The sequence below is a fragment of the Littorina saxatilis genome, linkage group LG1 (assembly GCF_037325665.1).
Source record: "Littorina saxatilis isolate snail1 linkage group LG1, US_GU_Lsax_2.0, whole genome shotgun sequence".
NCBI lineage: Eukaryota > Metazoa > Mollusca > Gastropoda > Littorinimorpha > Littorinidae > Littorina > Littorina saxatilis.
In genome coordinates this window covers 12803205-12816187 of record NC_090245.1, presented here as the reverse complement: position 1 = coordinate 12816187, position 12983 = coordinate 12803205, and the positions used below count along the sequence as shown (strand labels likewise).

Sequence of the window (12983 nt, the reverse complement as noted above, 5' to 3'; positions counted from 1 at the left end):
TTTGGAATCAGGAACCGAAAAGGAATAAGATGAAAGTGTTTTTAAATTGATTTCGAAAAAAAAAATTTTGATAATAATTTTTATATATTTAATTTTCAGAGCTTGTTTTTAATCCGAATATAACATATTTATATGTTTTTGGAATCAGCAAATGATGGAGAATAAGATAAACGTAAATTTGGATCGTTTTATAAATTTTTATTTTTTTTTACAATTTTCAGATTTTTAATGACCAAAGTCATTAATTAATTTTTAAGCCACCAAGCTGAAATGCAATACCGAACCCCGGGCTTCGTCGAAGATTACTTGACTAAAATTTCAACCAATTTGGTTGAAAAATGAGGGCGTGACAGTGCCGCCTCAACTTTCACGAAAAGCCGGATATGACGTCATCAAAGACATTTATCAAAAAAATGAAAAAAACGTATGGGGATATCAATCCCAGGAACTCTCATGTCAAATTTCATAAAGATCGGTCCAGTAGTTTGGTCTGAATCGCTCTACACGCACGCACACACACACATACACACACACATACACACACACACACACACATACACCACGACCCTCGTTTCGATTCCCCCTCGATGTTAAAATATTTAGTCAAAACTTGACTAAATATAAAAAGGATACGAGAATGGCGAGAGAATCGCGATACCCTGTTACGTCACCAGGCCGGAGAGGAAAAGAAGAAGCTCTCTCTCTCTCTGATCTCTCTCTCTCTGATCTCTCTCTCTCTGATTTCTTTCTTTCTCTCTCTCTCTCTCTCTCTCTCTCTCTCTCTCTCTCTCTCTCTCTCTCTCTCTCTCTCTCTCTCTCTCTCCCTCTCTCTCTCTCAGTCTCTCTCTTTCTGCCGAAAACAGTCTTTGGCCAAGTAAAATAGACTGCTGCCCATATCCAGAAGACGTACCCCTTGTTCAAAGGAATCAGAGACACAGTGATGCCGACAGCGGCACCTCTGCAGACAAGAAAAGGATGCGACGACATTTGTCTCCCCAAGCTCTTCTAATGACAATACAAACAAGAAAAACAATGGAAGATGAAAAAAGAAAGAAGATATGATTACGAAGTGATCAAATATCACATTTCTTACTGAAAACTGCTCGTGCATAGGGTGTAGTACCTAGTAAGCGCCCACCCCCTACTTTGGGTCAGAATTGGTGCACAGGGGGGGTGGGCGCTTACAAGGTACTTTACGGTATTTGAAGTCTATATCCTGAATGGCAATTGAATTAAAGCTATTGGATGGTGTGTGTCTACACAAATAAACAATTTATATTATTGAATTGTAAGTGGCTTGTATGTTGCTATCTGTCTGTCTGTCTGTCTATCTCTGTCTGTCTGTCTATCTCTGTCTGTCTATCTCTGTCTGTCTATCTCTCTCTGTCTGTCTATCTCTCTCTCTCTGTCTGTCTATCTCTCTCTGTCTGTCTATCTCTGTCTGTCTATCTATGTCTGTCTGTCTATATATCTCTGTCTGTCTGTCTGTCTATCTCTCTGTCTGTCTGTCTGTCTGTCTATCAGTCTCTCTCACTGGTGTGTGTGTGTACTGTGTGTATTCCTCCCAAGGACAGTTTGTAAGAAAAGGCCCAGCCTTAAATCTTCTTCCTTGTAAAATAAAAATGTTGTTCAGCTCTCTCTCTCTCTCTCTCTTTCTCTCTCAACGTAACAAAAAAAGGAAATTTGAAAAGAATCATCATCAAGCAACTCATGTTTATTTGTAAATAAGTTACTTGTACATTTATATCCACACACAACAGATTTGTCAGTCTGAGAACATTGCTTTGCGTTAAGGAAATAGCTACAAAACCCAATGTATTCCCTGGCACAGTCTTTTCCGTGCGAACAATTTGACTCACCATCTGAGATCTGGCCAGGCTTTTAGACGGGTTAACAGCCCTCCACTTGGACACATACCAAAAATCAACATGCTCAGAGCAGGGATTTTTTTATGCTCAGAGCAGGGATTTTTTTATGCTCAGAGCAGGGATTTTTTTATGCTCAGAGCAGGGATTTTTTTATGAATTAATTTTTTGGCAGGCATTAGTTGCTTTTTATGAGATTAATTCATCACACACAAAAACCTCTCTGGGCAGGTCACAGTCAAGATGTTGGTTTTTGGTATGTGTGCAAATGGAGGGATGTTATTATCTCCTTGAAGAAAAATTTCAGTTTGTCTTACATTCAGATAATAAAGTTGTATTGAATTGAATTGTCTATCTGGCCAGATCTGTGAAAGTGAGCTGAACCGTTGTCACGGGAAGGACGGAGCCTTTAATAAAGCACTGCAATCTGCTTCCGACTTCTTCTTCTGAGCAATGCAGAATGACTATATATTATACACTCAGACGGGGGAGCATGGAGATCCACCACACCACACCTAAGGCTAGATGATGAACACAAGAAAATAATATACACCATGCTCAAGTTTGAACCAGTGATCATGCTAGTCATTTTCTAAACCTGTACCTCTGTACAAGTACGAATCATGACTCTCAGAAAGCAGTCATTCTCTCACCCCAGTCAGTCAATAAAGTAATTACAGTGGAGCCCCCTTTTAAGACCCCCAATTGAAGGCCCCATCCTTTTTTAAGGCCTAATTGTTTTCCCAGACTTTCTGTTCATATGACCTCTGTAATAACTAACCCCATTTTAAGACTCCCTCCTTTTTTAGACATGATTTTCTCAGATTTTTGGAGGTCTTATAAGGGGGGTTTGCACTGAACTATAAATATTTGGTGAGTAGATGGAAAATGTCTACTCGCCAGTTACATGTTTCTACTCACCATGGCGAGTAAAATACTCGCCACTTTCAGGGCTGAAATCTGTTCATCATCTTCTTCTCCTTGTGTGTGTGTGTGTTGTGTCAACGTCCCAGAAATGTGTGTACACTCCCCAAACTAGAGTATTTGCACGAACAAAATGGTGGTTCCGTGCACAGAATACATGTACACGCAGGAAGGGTCAACCTCAAATTTGCCAATGCCATTCATTTTCTGCAAAAATTTTATCAATGATTAAAAGGTCAGTGGAGAACAAAACTGGGGGGGACACATAAAGCACTGATGACATTCTAACGTACGCTAAAGGCAAGCAGATCACAGAACAACGCACATTTTGATTTAAATACCAAGAGCTATCAAAATGAAAAAACTGCACATTTGTGATAAGCTGGAAATTCTAACAACTGAAAATTCTAACAACTGCAAATTCTAATTAGTTTTTGTCTTGGACTCCACAGACAACATTAAATTTCAACCTTTAGCTAAACTATGATGAGACTGTCTGGGCTCGAGGGAGGGGGGGGGATGTGGGGATGGGGGGGTGTTAGAGCTGGCACTAATAGCTTGCCACTTAAATCCGGGAATCATAAAAATGACAGATCTATTGTTAACTGCACTGTCCCTTTTACCTAAATACATCCTTGATGTGTTGATTTCCTGCTATATTTATAAGTCAAAATAAGGCCAGGGATAAGTCATTAGTGATTTACACTAGCATGAGACCTGTCTGTCAACATTCAAAGCATGTATAATTTTGCAGAGATAACATCCGGTTTGCTCTCTCAAGACTGATCATATTTTATCTTCAAGAGAGATCAACCTCGCACCCCATAATTGGCGTAGAGGCGCGTCCCCCGGGTGGTGGATGGGGGAGCCTTCTCTACTAACTTCTGAGAGAAGGTCGCATCACTCTCGATGCCATGAACCTAATTAGGATCTTTTTCTTGATTCTTCTCTATTTCTGCCTCCCCAAAGTCCTTTTACTTTCCTTTTCTCACCCATAAAATTCTTCACTTATTACCCTTGTTAAGTGGTTCTTGTATAGAATATAGTCAATGTTTGTAAAGATTTTAGTCAAGCAGTATGTAAGAAATGTTTAGTCCTTTGTACTGGAAACTTGCATTCTCCCAGTAAGGTCATATATTGTACTACGTTGCAAGCCCCTGGAGCAATTTTTTGATTAGTGCTTTTGTGAACAAGAAACACTTAACAAGTGGCTCTATCCCATCTCCCCCCTTTCCCCTATCCCATCTCCCCCCTTTCCCTCGTCGCGATATAACCTTCGTGGTTGAAAACGACGTTAAACACCAAATAAAAAAAGAGAGATCAAGGGGAAAAAATAAACGCCCCGGTGAAGATTCGAACTCTCGACCTCTCGACTTCGTGTCTCATGTCCTAACCACTAGGCTACTGCGCCAATTGAGAAAAAGAAGGAAAAACATTGATATGAATTCATGTTATGTTATTCTTGAAGCAGCATGATTTATATCTCTATCCGCCCATTGTTCAGAAGTGAATACATGTATAACTATTTCTTAGATGTCTGGTTTTAACTGCACAGAGCTTTGGAGAGATTCAATTACTGTTCTTGTCATTTTCTTGCATGTTGTAAATAGAGATATCGCAGCTATTTGCATGGCGCGAATGTCATGTAGCATGACGGTGTAAACATGTACTGTGATTCCGTAAAACATGTTTGCAAATAAAGGCAAATTTTAATGTCAATTTTTACGTTTTTGCAACACATGAATGGTAATTCAAGCGTAGAATTATATAAAATTATCAATTTTTTTATCTTTGACAACACTGGTGAAGTGGCCTAGCAGTTAAGACATCGGCCCCGACATTTCGAGGCCCCGAGGCCTTGAGTTCGAATCCCTGCCAAGTCGTTTATTTTTTCTGCTCGATCCTTCTTGACAAAATATGCTCAGCTCTGAGAGAGCAAACCGGAAGCGTTGACTGAAGCTCTCAAGGTCATACACGCCGTATAGGTGGGGTTTTGGGGAGTGTTTGCTGTACAGAAATCTGTACATGATTTTGTCCCAATTTTTCAACCTCGTAGCCCCGGAAAGTCATAAATAGACCACAGCTTTAAGGAAGAGTAATATCAAGGATTCAGTAACATTGGAATGCACTCACAAAATATTGCAGATTCTGAGCCACATAACATAAACTTTAACATCAAACAAGAAGCACAAGGCACAGTAAGCAGCAGTGTTGATGTTCTTAACCAAAAATAAACTCCAAACAAATAAGTTGATGACAGTTATTCACTACTGGTCAATCTACTTAGAAATACGTCTAGCATGCACAAACATAGTATTACCACACAACAATATCAAACCAAGGTATTTGTCAGTTCACCATGTTTCAATTTTTAGCAAAAGTACAATGGTGCCTGTGATGGGAGGCCCCTCCCAATAAGGGTCCCTTTGTCCCTTTGTCTATTAACTTGACTAAAATATACCTGTCATGATGGGACACCTGCAATGTAGGTATGTTTGGGTTGGTCCCAGGGGTGTCCTTTTCTCCCAGGTAATAGTACTTTCTTTATTTATTTGGTGTTTAACGTTGTTTTCAACCACGAAGGTTATATCGCGACGGGGGGTAATAGTACTGTACTTCCATAATACTTTGTTCCTGTAGCTTCATATACTTCGGAATTGGAATTCCGACACCTGTGTATAGCGTTGCCCGCGCATTTGTAGTTTAGTTCCGACGGATATCACGAATTTTTAATGGTGTAAACAGCCCTGCTGACCAAGGGAAACAACCCCCGCAATAAACTTCTATCTGTCTACAGTGGAACCATTCACTGTAAACAGTTCCTTCCCTTCAATTGTTGGGATTAATTTGATTTTGTTGACGGTGTGCGACCCACGTGTTTTGACTTTTCCAAGATGGCGGACCGTTCTGCTACAAGACTTAGTAACTTGAAAAGAGTGCTAGAACTTGTTATTCAGTACGGTTCTGATCTTGACCTTAGTGATGATGATAGTGGAGATGATATTTTAGATTCTGGTGACGAGTTTGTGCCAATGGACGATAATTTGGGTGATGATTCGGACAATGAAAGTGTCGATCATGACATTGTGTATGATGAACCCATGACGTAGAAAGTTGTTTGTTTTTTGCTTCAAAGAGGTAGTTTGACTGGATGTGAAGACAACAAAAGGTATGTTCTTTCAAATGTTTCATATATTTTCTAAAAGAGCAAGTTTCAAACTTTGCCAAAAATGTAACGTAGGTAAGGTTATTTTGTGTTGTTGATTTTTATTTTTTTTTTTTTAAATGGGTCAAAATCGTGCGATTTGAGGGAACACAGGGACAATTTAGACGCGCCTTGATTATGCTTGACACTCACCAGTTCAAGTCTATTTAACAGTAATTTTTGTTTCTGATTCCCCAGCAACACTCTTGACAACTCTTGACATTTGAAACAGTGCATATCAGCATGATTTTGTGAGAAAAAGTACTGCAACAGTGAGTTACTGGTGTTTCATTCAAGAACAAAAAAGTTTTGTTTTTTTGCTTCAAATTGGATATTTTGCCTGGATATGAAGACAACAAAAGGTATGTACTTTCAAATGTTTCATATATTTTCTAAAAGAGTAAGTTCCAAACTTTGCAAAAATATAAAGGTATGTAAGGTTATCTTGTGTTGTTGATTTTTTATAATTTTTTCAAAAGGGCTCTAAATCGCGCACTGGCAGGGAACACAGGGGAAATTTAGACGCGCCTTTAATGAGTTAAACGCCCCCAAAAAGGGCGATGTCACCCTACCTATATGACCACAGGCTTCATCTGTTGTTGCACTAATGATGGCAATACCCCCCCTCCTCCCTCTCCCTCTTTGAAACAAAAACTTTTTCACGAAATGCTCAGATGCAATCTTGATAGCATATTCATAGGCAGTTAAGGCAAGGCCCCAGGCTAGACTACAAGGACTCGGAGGAGGTTGGCCCCTAGACGTGCGGCATGCGGGCCCACCGGTGTGTGGAAACGCCCAGGTGCCCACGAACCAACGTCCAGCTATGGGTCAAATAACCGGGCAGGATAGGCTCGTCAACCCTGGCAGGCAGCTATCCTAAGAGAAGACCACTCTGAATTCAAAACGAGGGTAGAGGAGGCTCATCATCCATGGAAGGAAACTCGTCTAGGAGAAGGAAAACTCCGAAATGAAACCCACGCAGTCCCTCGAAGACGGAACGGCACTGGCCTTTTTTAGGCGGGGAGCAGACCGGGTGCCTACGCTACCCTCGACAAATGGTTGTGTCATCAACGAATCGAATAGGCAGTTAAGAACTTTTTTATCTTTTCTTCTTCATTCATGGACTGAAACTCCTACAGTTTTCATGTGTATGGATGTTTTTACCCCAACATTTAGGCAACTATACACCGCTTTCGGGGCGGGGATATAGCTCAGTCGGTAGCGCGCTGGATTTGTATCCAGTTGGCCGCTGTCAGCGTGAGTTCGTCCCCACGTTCGGCGAGAGATTTTTTTTCAGAGTCAACTTTGTGTGCAGACTCTCCTCGGTGTCCGAACACCCCCGTGTGTACACGCAAGCACAAGACCAAGTGCGCACGAAAAAGATCCTGTAATCCATGTCAGAGTTCGGTGGGTTATAGAAACACAAAAATACCCAGCATGCTTTCCCCGAAAGCGGCGTATGGCTGCCTAAATGGCTGGGTAAAAACGGTCATACACGTAAAATTCCACTCGTGCAAAAAACACGTAGTGTACGTGGGAGTTTCAGCCCACGAACGTAGAAGAAGAAGAAGAATACACTGCTTTCGGGGCAACTTTTTCACCAAATGCTCAGAAGCAATCTTAATAGCATCTTCATATAGGCAGTTTAGTTGGCATCCACATTATAACCCTCAACCTCTCTGTCACTTTCCACCTCATAAATATCAGTTGCATATACTCATGATCAAGTCAAAGCACAGTGCTATAAAAAAAAAAGGTAAAAAAATAGTTAAAAACAAGAAAAAGAATAATGGTCTGAATATGTGCTTCCTCATATACTGTCTGCTATCATAATATATACTGATTCCATTTGATTATCAACCTGCTCATCTACATAGGTCAAACGTTGACTGCTAATTCGATTAGCATCAGCAACAAAAACAAACATGTATCTATATACACAGAAATAAAGTCCAACTCACTGGCAGTGCATAATAACTATCCAATGAAATAGAAAACCATCAGACCGCCTAACGTCCTGTGCAATTTGTTCTACAGGTGTTTACCCATCTGTTTGGTTGTATATATTTAATTTAACAAAGAAAATTCCTTTCACACTTTATCATATGAACAAACAATTATTCTTTTGTGTTTTTTCTGTAGGAGATGAATACAGCCACCCCAGGCATAACACACACAAGTAAGAGAAAAGAAAAAGAGAGATCTGCACTGAACCAACACTAAATCGTTGTACAACAATTACTTTTTTTTACATACAATGCCACCTGAACTAGTAACAATCACAGTTTGCATGAGTGTACAAAGCATTGACAAGAGATTAACAACAACAAAGCAAAAACAACAAAAATTTTCATTTGACATTGATCAGTCTGTTCATCTTGTGAAACTTCTTATTAACACATAGGTGGGACTGAAAAATGTCATGAATCCTGAACCTCAACCGAACCAACAACAACAACAACAACAACAACAACAACAACAACAAAAGAGAAAAAAAAGGCCATAATCGAATCCGGATTTCCGGCATATACCGGAAGAATCCCACCCTTGTACATGTATTAACAAGAAGGTGTTACCCTTGCATACAAACTTATCTTGATCACAAAAGAAAAAAGATTTGACAAACTCAAGTTGAACCCGAGCATTTTACATTTGTGATGATGAATATTACTTCATTACTTTCAAATTAGTCTCAAATGAAATGAAGTGAAAATAATTACCACACTGACTTTTCATGTTCTCAAAATATTGACAAAAAAACAAACTAAAAGAATATATATTAACAAACAAAAAGAGTCTAACTGTGAATTCAAACGCCTTTGGCCAAAGGGGAGAGAACATTCAGAGCTAACACAAAAAAAGGGAAAGGAAAAGAGAACAGAGATATCAATCAATCAATCAATCAATCAATCAATCAATCAATAGGACGCTTATATCGCGCATATTCCGTGGGTACAGTTCTAGGCGCTCTGCAGTGATGCCGTGTGAGATGAAATTTTATACGGCCAGTAGATTGCAGCCATTTCGGCGCATATTTACCTTTCACGGCCTATTATTCCAAGTCACACGGGTATAGGTAGACAATTATTAACTGTGCCAAAGCAATTTTGCCAGGAAAGACCCTTTTGTCAATCGTGGGATCTTTAACGTGCACACCCCAATGTAGTGTACACGGGGGGTGTTCGGACACCGAAGAGAGTCTGCACACAAAGTTGACTCTGAGAAATAAATTTCCGCCGAACGTGGGTTTGAACTCACGCTGACAGCGGCCAACTGAATACAAATCCAGCGCGCTACCAACTGAGCTATGTCCCCGCCCAAGCAAGCAATTGCTACAGAATGTACAATTCAAGTAAAAATGTCCATGGACAACGCGGTCAGCTAGAGTAAAAGTAAGCAACAATGAGTCTTTGAACAGAAACAAACCCCCAACAACCAAGTTAATTCACTCTTTCTTTCTTTCTTTATTTGGTGTTTAACGTCGTTTTCAACCACGAAGGTTATATCGCGACGAGGAAAGAGGATAGAGCCACTTATTAATTGTTTCTTGTTCACAAAAGCACTAATCAAAAAATTGCTCCAGGGGCTTGCAACGTAGTGTTAATTCACTCATAATACGAGAACCAAGATTGCAGTTTGTGCAGAACACAAAGCCGATCCAAGTAGAAAGTAAATTAGAATGATAAACAACATGATGCAAGAAACATTTGCATCAGAAAAAAATGATCCTTTGCTTCCTTGCTCATTTGTGTAACCTTAATCACATTTTTTTTTATGAAAACGTACCTCCTATTTTAACACCTTCCTCCTTTCAAGATCCTACTTTTTTTTAAGATATTCTGTTCATGATGTCTGGAAATTTACCTCCATTACCCCCTCCATTCTTAGACCTGATTTGCTCGGGTTTTTTTAGGTCTTAAATTCAAAAGGGGGGTTCCACTGTAATTCATCTTCACATGCAAGACAGCAACCACAAAAGTTTTGTGATCGCTACAATAAATTAAAGGCATATGTACGCGCTCCCATGTTTACAAAGTGTAGTTTGCCCACAATCGATGTCAAATGCATCATAAGGCCATATAATGACGATATGACGCAATGCGCGGACCATATACATGCATTACAGCTTGTTCTAGCCTCTGAAAAAGTGAGGATGTCAACAAAGACGCGGAGTTATTTCCCTTGCGTCAACGTTCCCTCTGTTGGCAAATCTATAAATAGGACGATCTAGATCAAAATAAAAATTCAAATATCTCAACATTTAAGGGGTCCTAGACCACAATATCTTGCAGGGAACTTAATTTAGCATGTCTCCAGCTGTGGGTAAAGCAATTAGCGTGTATAGTCATCGAGTACATATGGCTTTAATGACAAAAGCAAGTGTATTGACAACCAGCCTCCTGACACATCCAGGGCTAACACCCAAAAAAAGTGAAAAACCTAAAAGGCCGGGGTCCACGGCGGCGCCCCCCAGAAGCATGAGCCTTTTTTTTTATTATCTTGTTGGGACAAAGAACAAAGTATTACTTTAAGAAACCGGATTTTCCGGTTCTAACCGTTTTCAAAAACCGGATTTCCTGCAAGAACCGGAAAGTACGTGTTAGCCCTGCACATCTAAATGCGAGCAGGATCATGTGAGAGGCACAGAAGCATTCTAACTGTAAGTACTGACTCAGTCCCTCGTAAATGCATGGCAACTTGGCTAGGTTTTTGCAACTTAGCTAGGTGACAGCATTTCTTGGGGACTGCTCACAGCGAGAAAGGCTAGGTTTTTGTGAGAACCGGCAAGCATGTTTCTGGAGGTACTTGCATGTGAGAGAATGTTACGGCTGCACATTAGCATGGGTGTTACTGGGAAAAATAAAAAAACCTGAAAGGCAGGGGTCCAGCCGCCGCAAAATGCTCAAGTTTGAAAGAAAGTTTCTGGACACCGACGAAACCAAATCATAATAAGCAAGATGGCGGCAAATCCAAGGGAGCGAACCGAGAAAGCACGCGAACCGGTGTCAAAAGTCGGATCGGAACCGCTGCTCGTTATTTCAACTTAGCGAAACGAAGTTTTTTTTAAATTTTTTATACCGGAAAACCGGAATTTCCGGCTTCAGATTTTTTCAAAAACCGGAAATCCGGCAAAAGCCGGAAGAGTAACACCCATGCATTAGACAATACTTTCTATATTAACCAGTCATATTTGATTCTTGCCTGGGGAGCACAAAATCATTTCGTAGACGTTTCCTCCTACTCGCCAAGCAGCTATAGCTCCCTAGCTTTTCTGGCTTCTGTGAAACGAGCACCATGCAGTTGTAAGTGAAACAAGCGCTACCCATTTGGGCTGCTACATGTTGCATACAATCTGTACATTGTGTAGGTTTCTAAACTGTTGAGAATACTACAGCAAGTTTGGTGAAAACGGGTATTACATGATAACCCACATCCTTCCTGAAATTCTGCCAGTTATCTGTGATGAACAGAATCTATGTGTAAACTGGTTTGCATACTATGATTGTTTTTGTCAAAATAGGTACTTTCCTCTGTACATGAAAACCTATGTTCTCCCTAAAATCCTGCTAGTTATCCGTGATAAAGAGAATCTACTTGTAAACTGGTTTGCATACTATGATTGTTTTTGTCAAAATAGGTATTTTCCTCTGTACATAACCCATGTTCTCCCTAAAATCCTGCTAGTTATCGGTGATGAACAGAATCTACTTGTAAACTGGTTTGCATACTATGATTGTTTTTCCTGTAAAGCTATCATCAACCTTCACACTCCCAAAAAGGCACATTTTTATTCATCAATGAAAATACTCTGTGAAACTGGAGGTATGTGGCTCATGGCTATTTCCCACAAGCATGCAGAAAATCAGCTTAAAATAACTCTGTCGGGTTTGTATGTGTTGCGGGAGAGTGACCTTTTCTTGCAAAACCTCTGCCAAACATTGGAGGGGCCAATCACTAGCGACGGGAGTGTCAGAAACACATGCGATGTCACACACACCCCTCGCAAGTGATTGGCCCCTCCAATGTTTGGTAGAGGTTTTGCAAGAAAAGGTCACTCTTCCACAACACATACAAACCAGACGGATTTATTTTCAAAAATCGTCTATTCTGTCTCAAAAAAAGATCACAAATGTTCCCACCATTCAAATGTCCATGAAGAGTATTTACTCAATGTTGTAACAGCTGAAATACTTTGTCAATACCAACAAAACTCATGATGCATTCTGTACATGATGAAACATATGCAATACACAAAGCAGGTGTGGAAAATGGAACTTGTTTGTGAGCATGAAAACAAGACTAGTCACTAAACAAACATTTACATACTATAATTTATTTTTTTAAATATCCATGTTTGTGTGTTCTCTCTTAACCTCTCTCTCTCTCTCTCTCGCTTACTAAACTTTACCAATATATACATACATATTTTCCTGTAACTTCATCAACACACACATATGCATCTCTTATCTCATCCAAGTTTCTCTCTCGTCAACACATATATCAGCACACATTGACACATATGTACACTCCATAAACCTTCACATACACACATTAACTAGCAGCGACACCTCATTCACTCTTCAAAAGCAAGCTCCCAAACCCAGCTTTAGCTTCACAAAGTACATGACAGCCCAAAGACAGAAGCTACCACTATACTATACTGTCCTCGACACCAAACTCTTTTTCGTGACGCATAGTGCTGGCTCGCTGTCGAGCTCGTGAAAACCATTTCCTGATCTCAGAGAAGATGAACACTGTGGACGTCAAACACACCAGGAAAACCAGATCTGAAAAACATGGAAACATCAAGAAAAAGTCAATATAAGGTATGTGCTTCAGTACCAATCCTTAATGCCAGATATTGTATGTATAGATGTCACAATTTTTAAATTGAATAAAGTTTTGTTAAAACCATTAAGAAAAAGTCTAGGTGTCTACTAGCCGATGTAGAAAAAATTGAAATAAATCAGGGAGTGCAAATCTCACCC

At 39.9% G+C, this 12983-nt stretch overlaps 1 protein-coding gene across 1 annotated transcript in view; it reads right to left on the bottom strand.

Moving 5' to 3' along the window:
- Positions 1-1693: 1693 nt before the first annotated feature.
- LOC138962152 (calcium-transporting ATPase type 2C member 1-like) overlaps positions 1694-12983 on the bottom strand; it is a 67593-nt gene continuing 56303 nt past the window's right edge. The window contains exon 24 of the mRNA XM_070333879.1: positions 1694-12782. Coding sequence (XP_070189980.1) covers positions 12646-12782 — 137 coding nt within the window. The 3' untranslated portion in view covers positions 1694-12645. The remainder of the gene's footprint in view (positions 12783-12983) is intronic.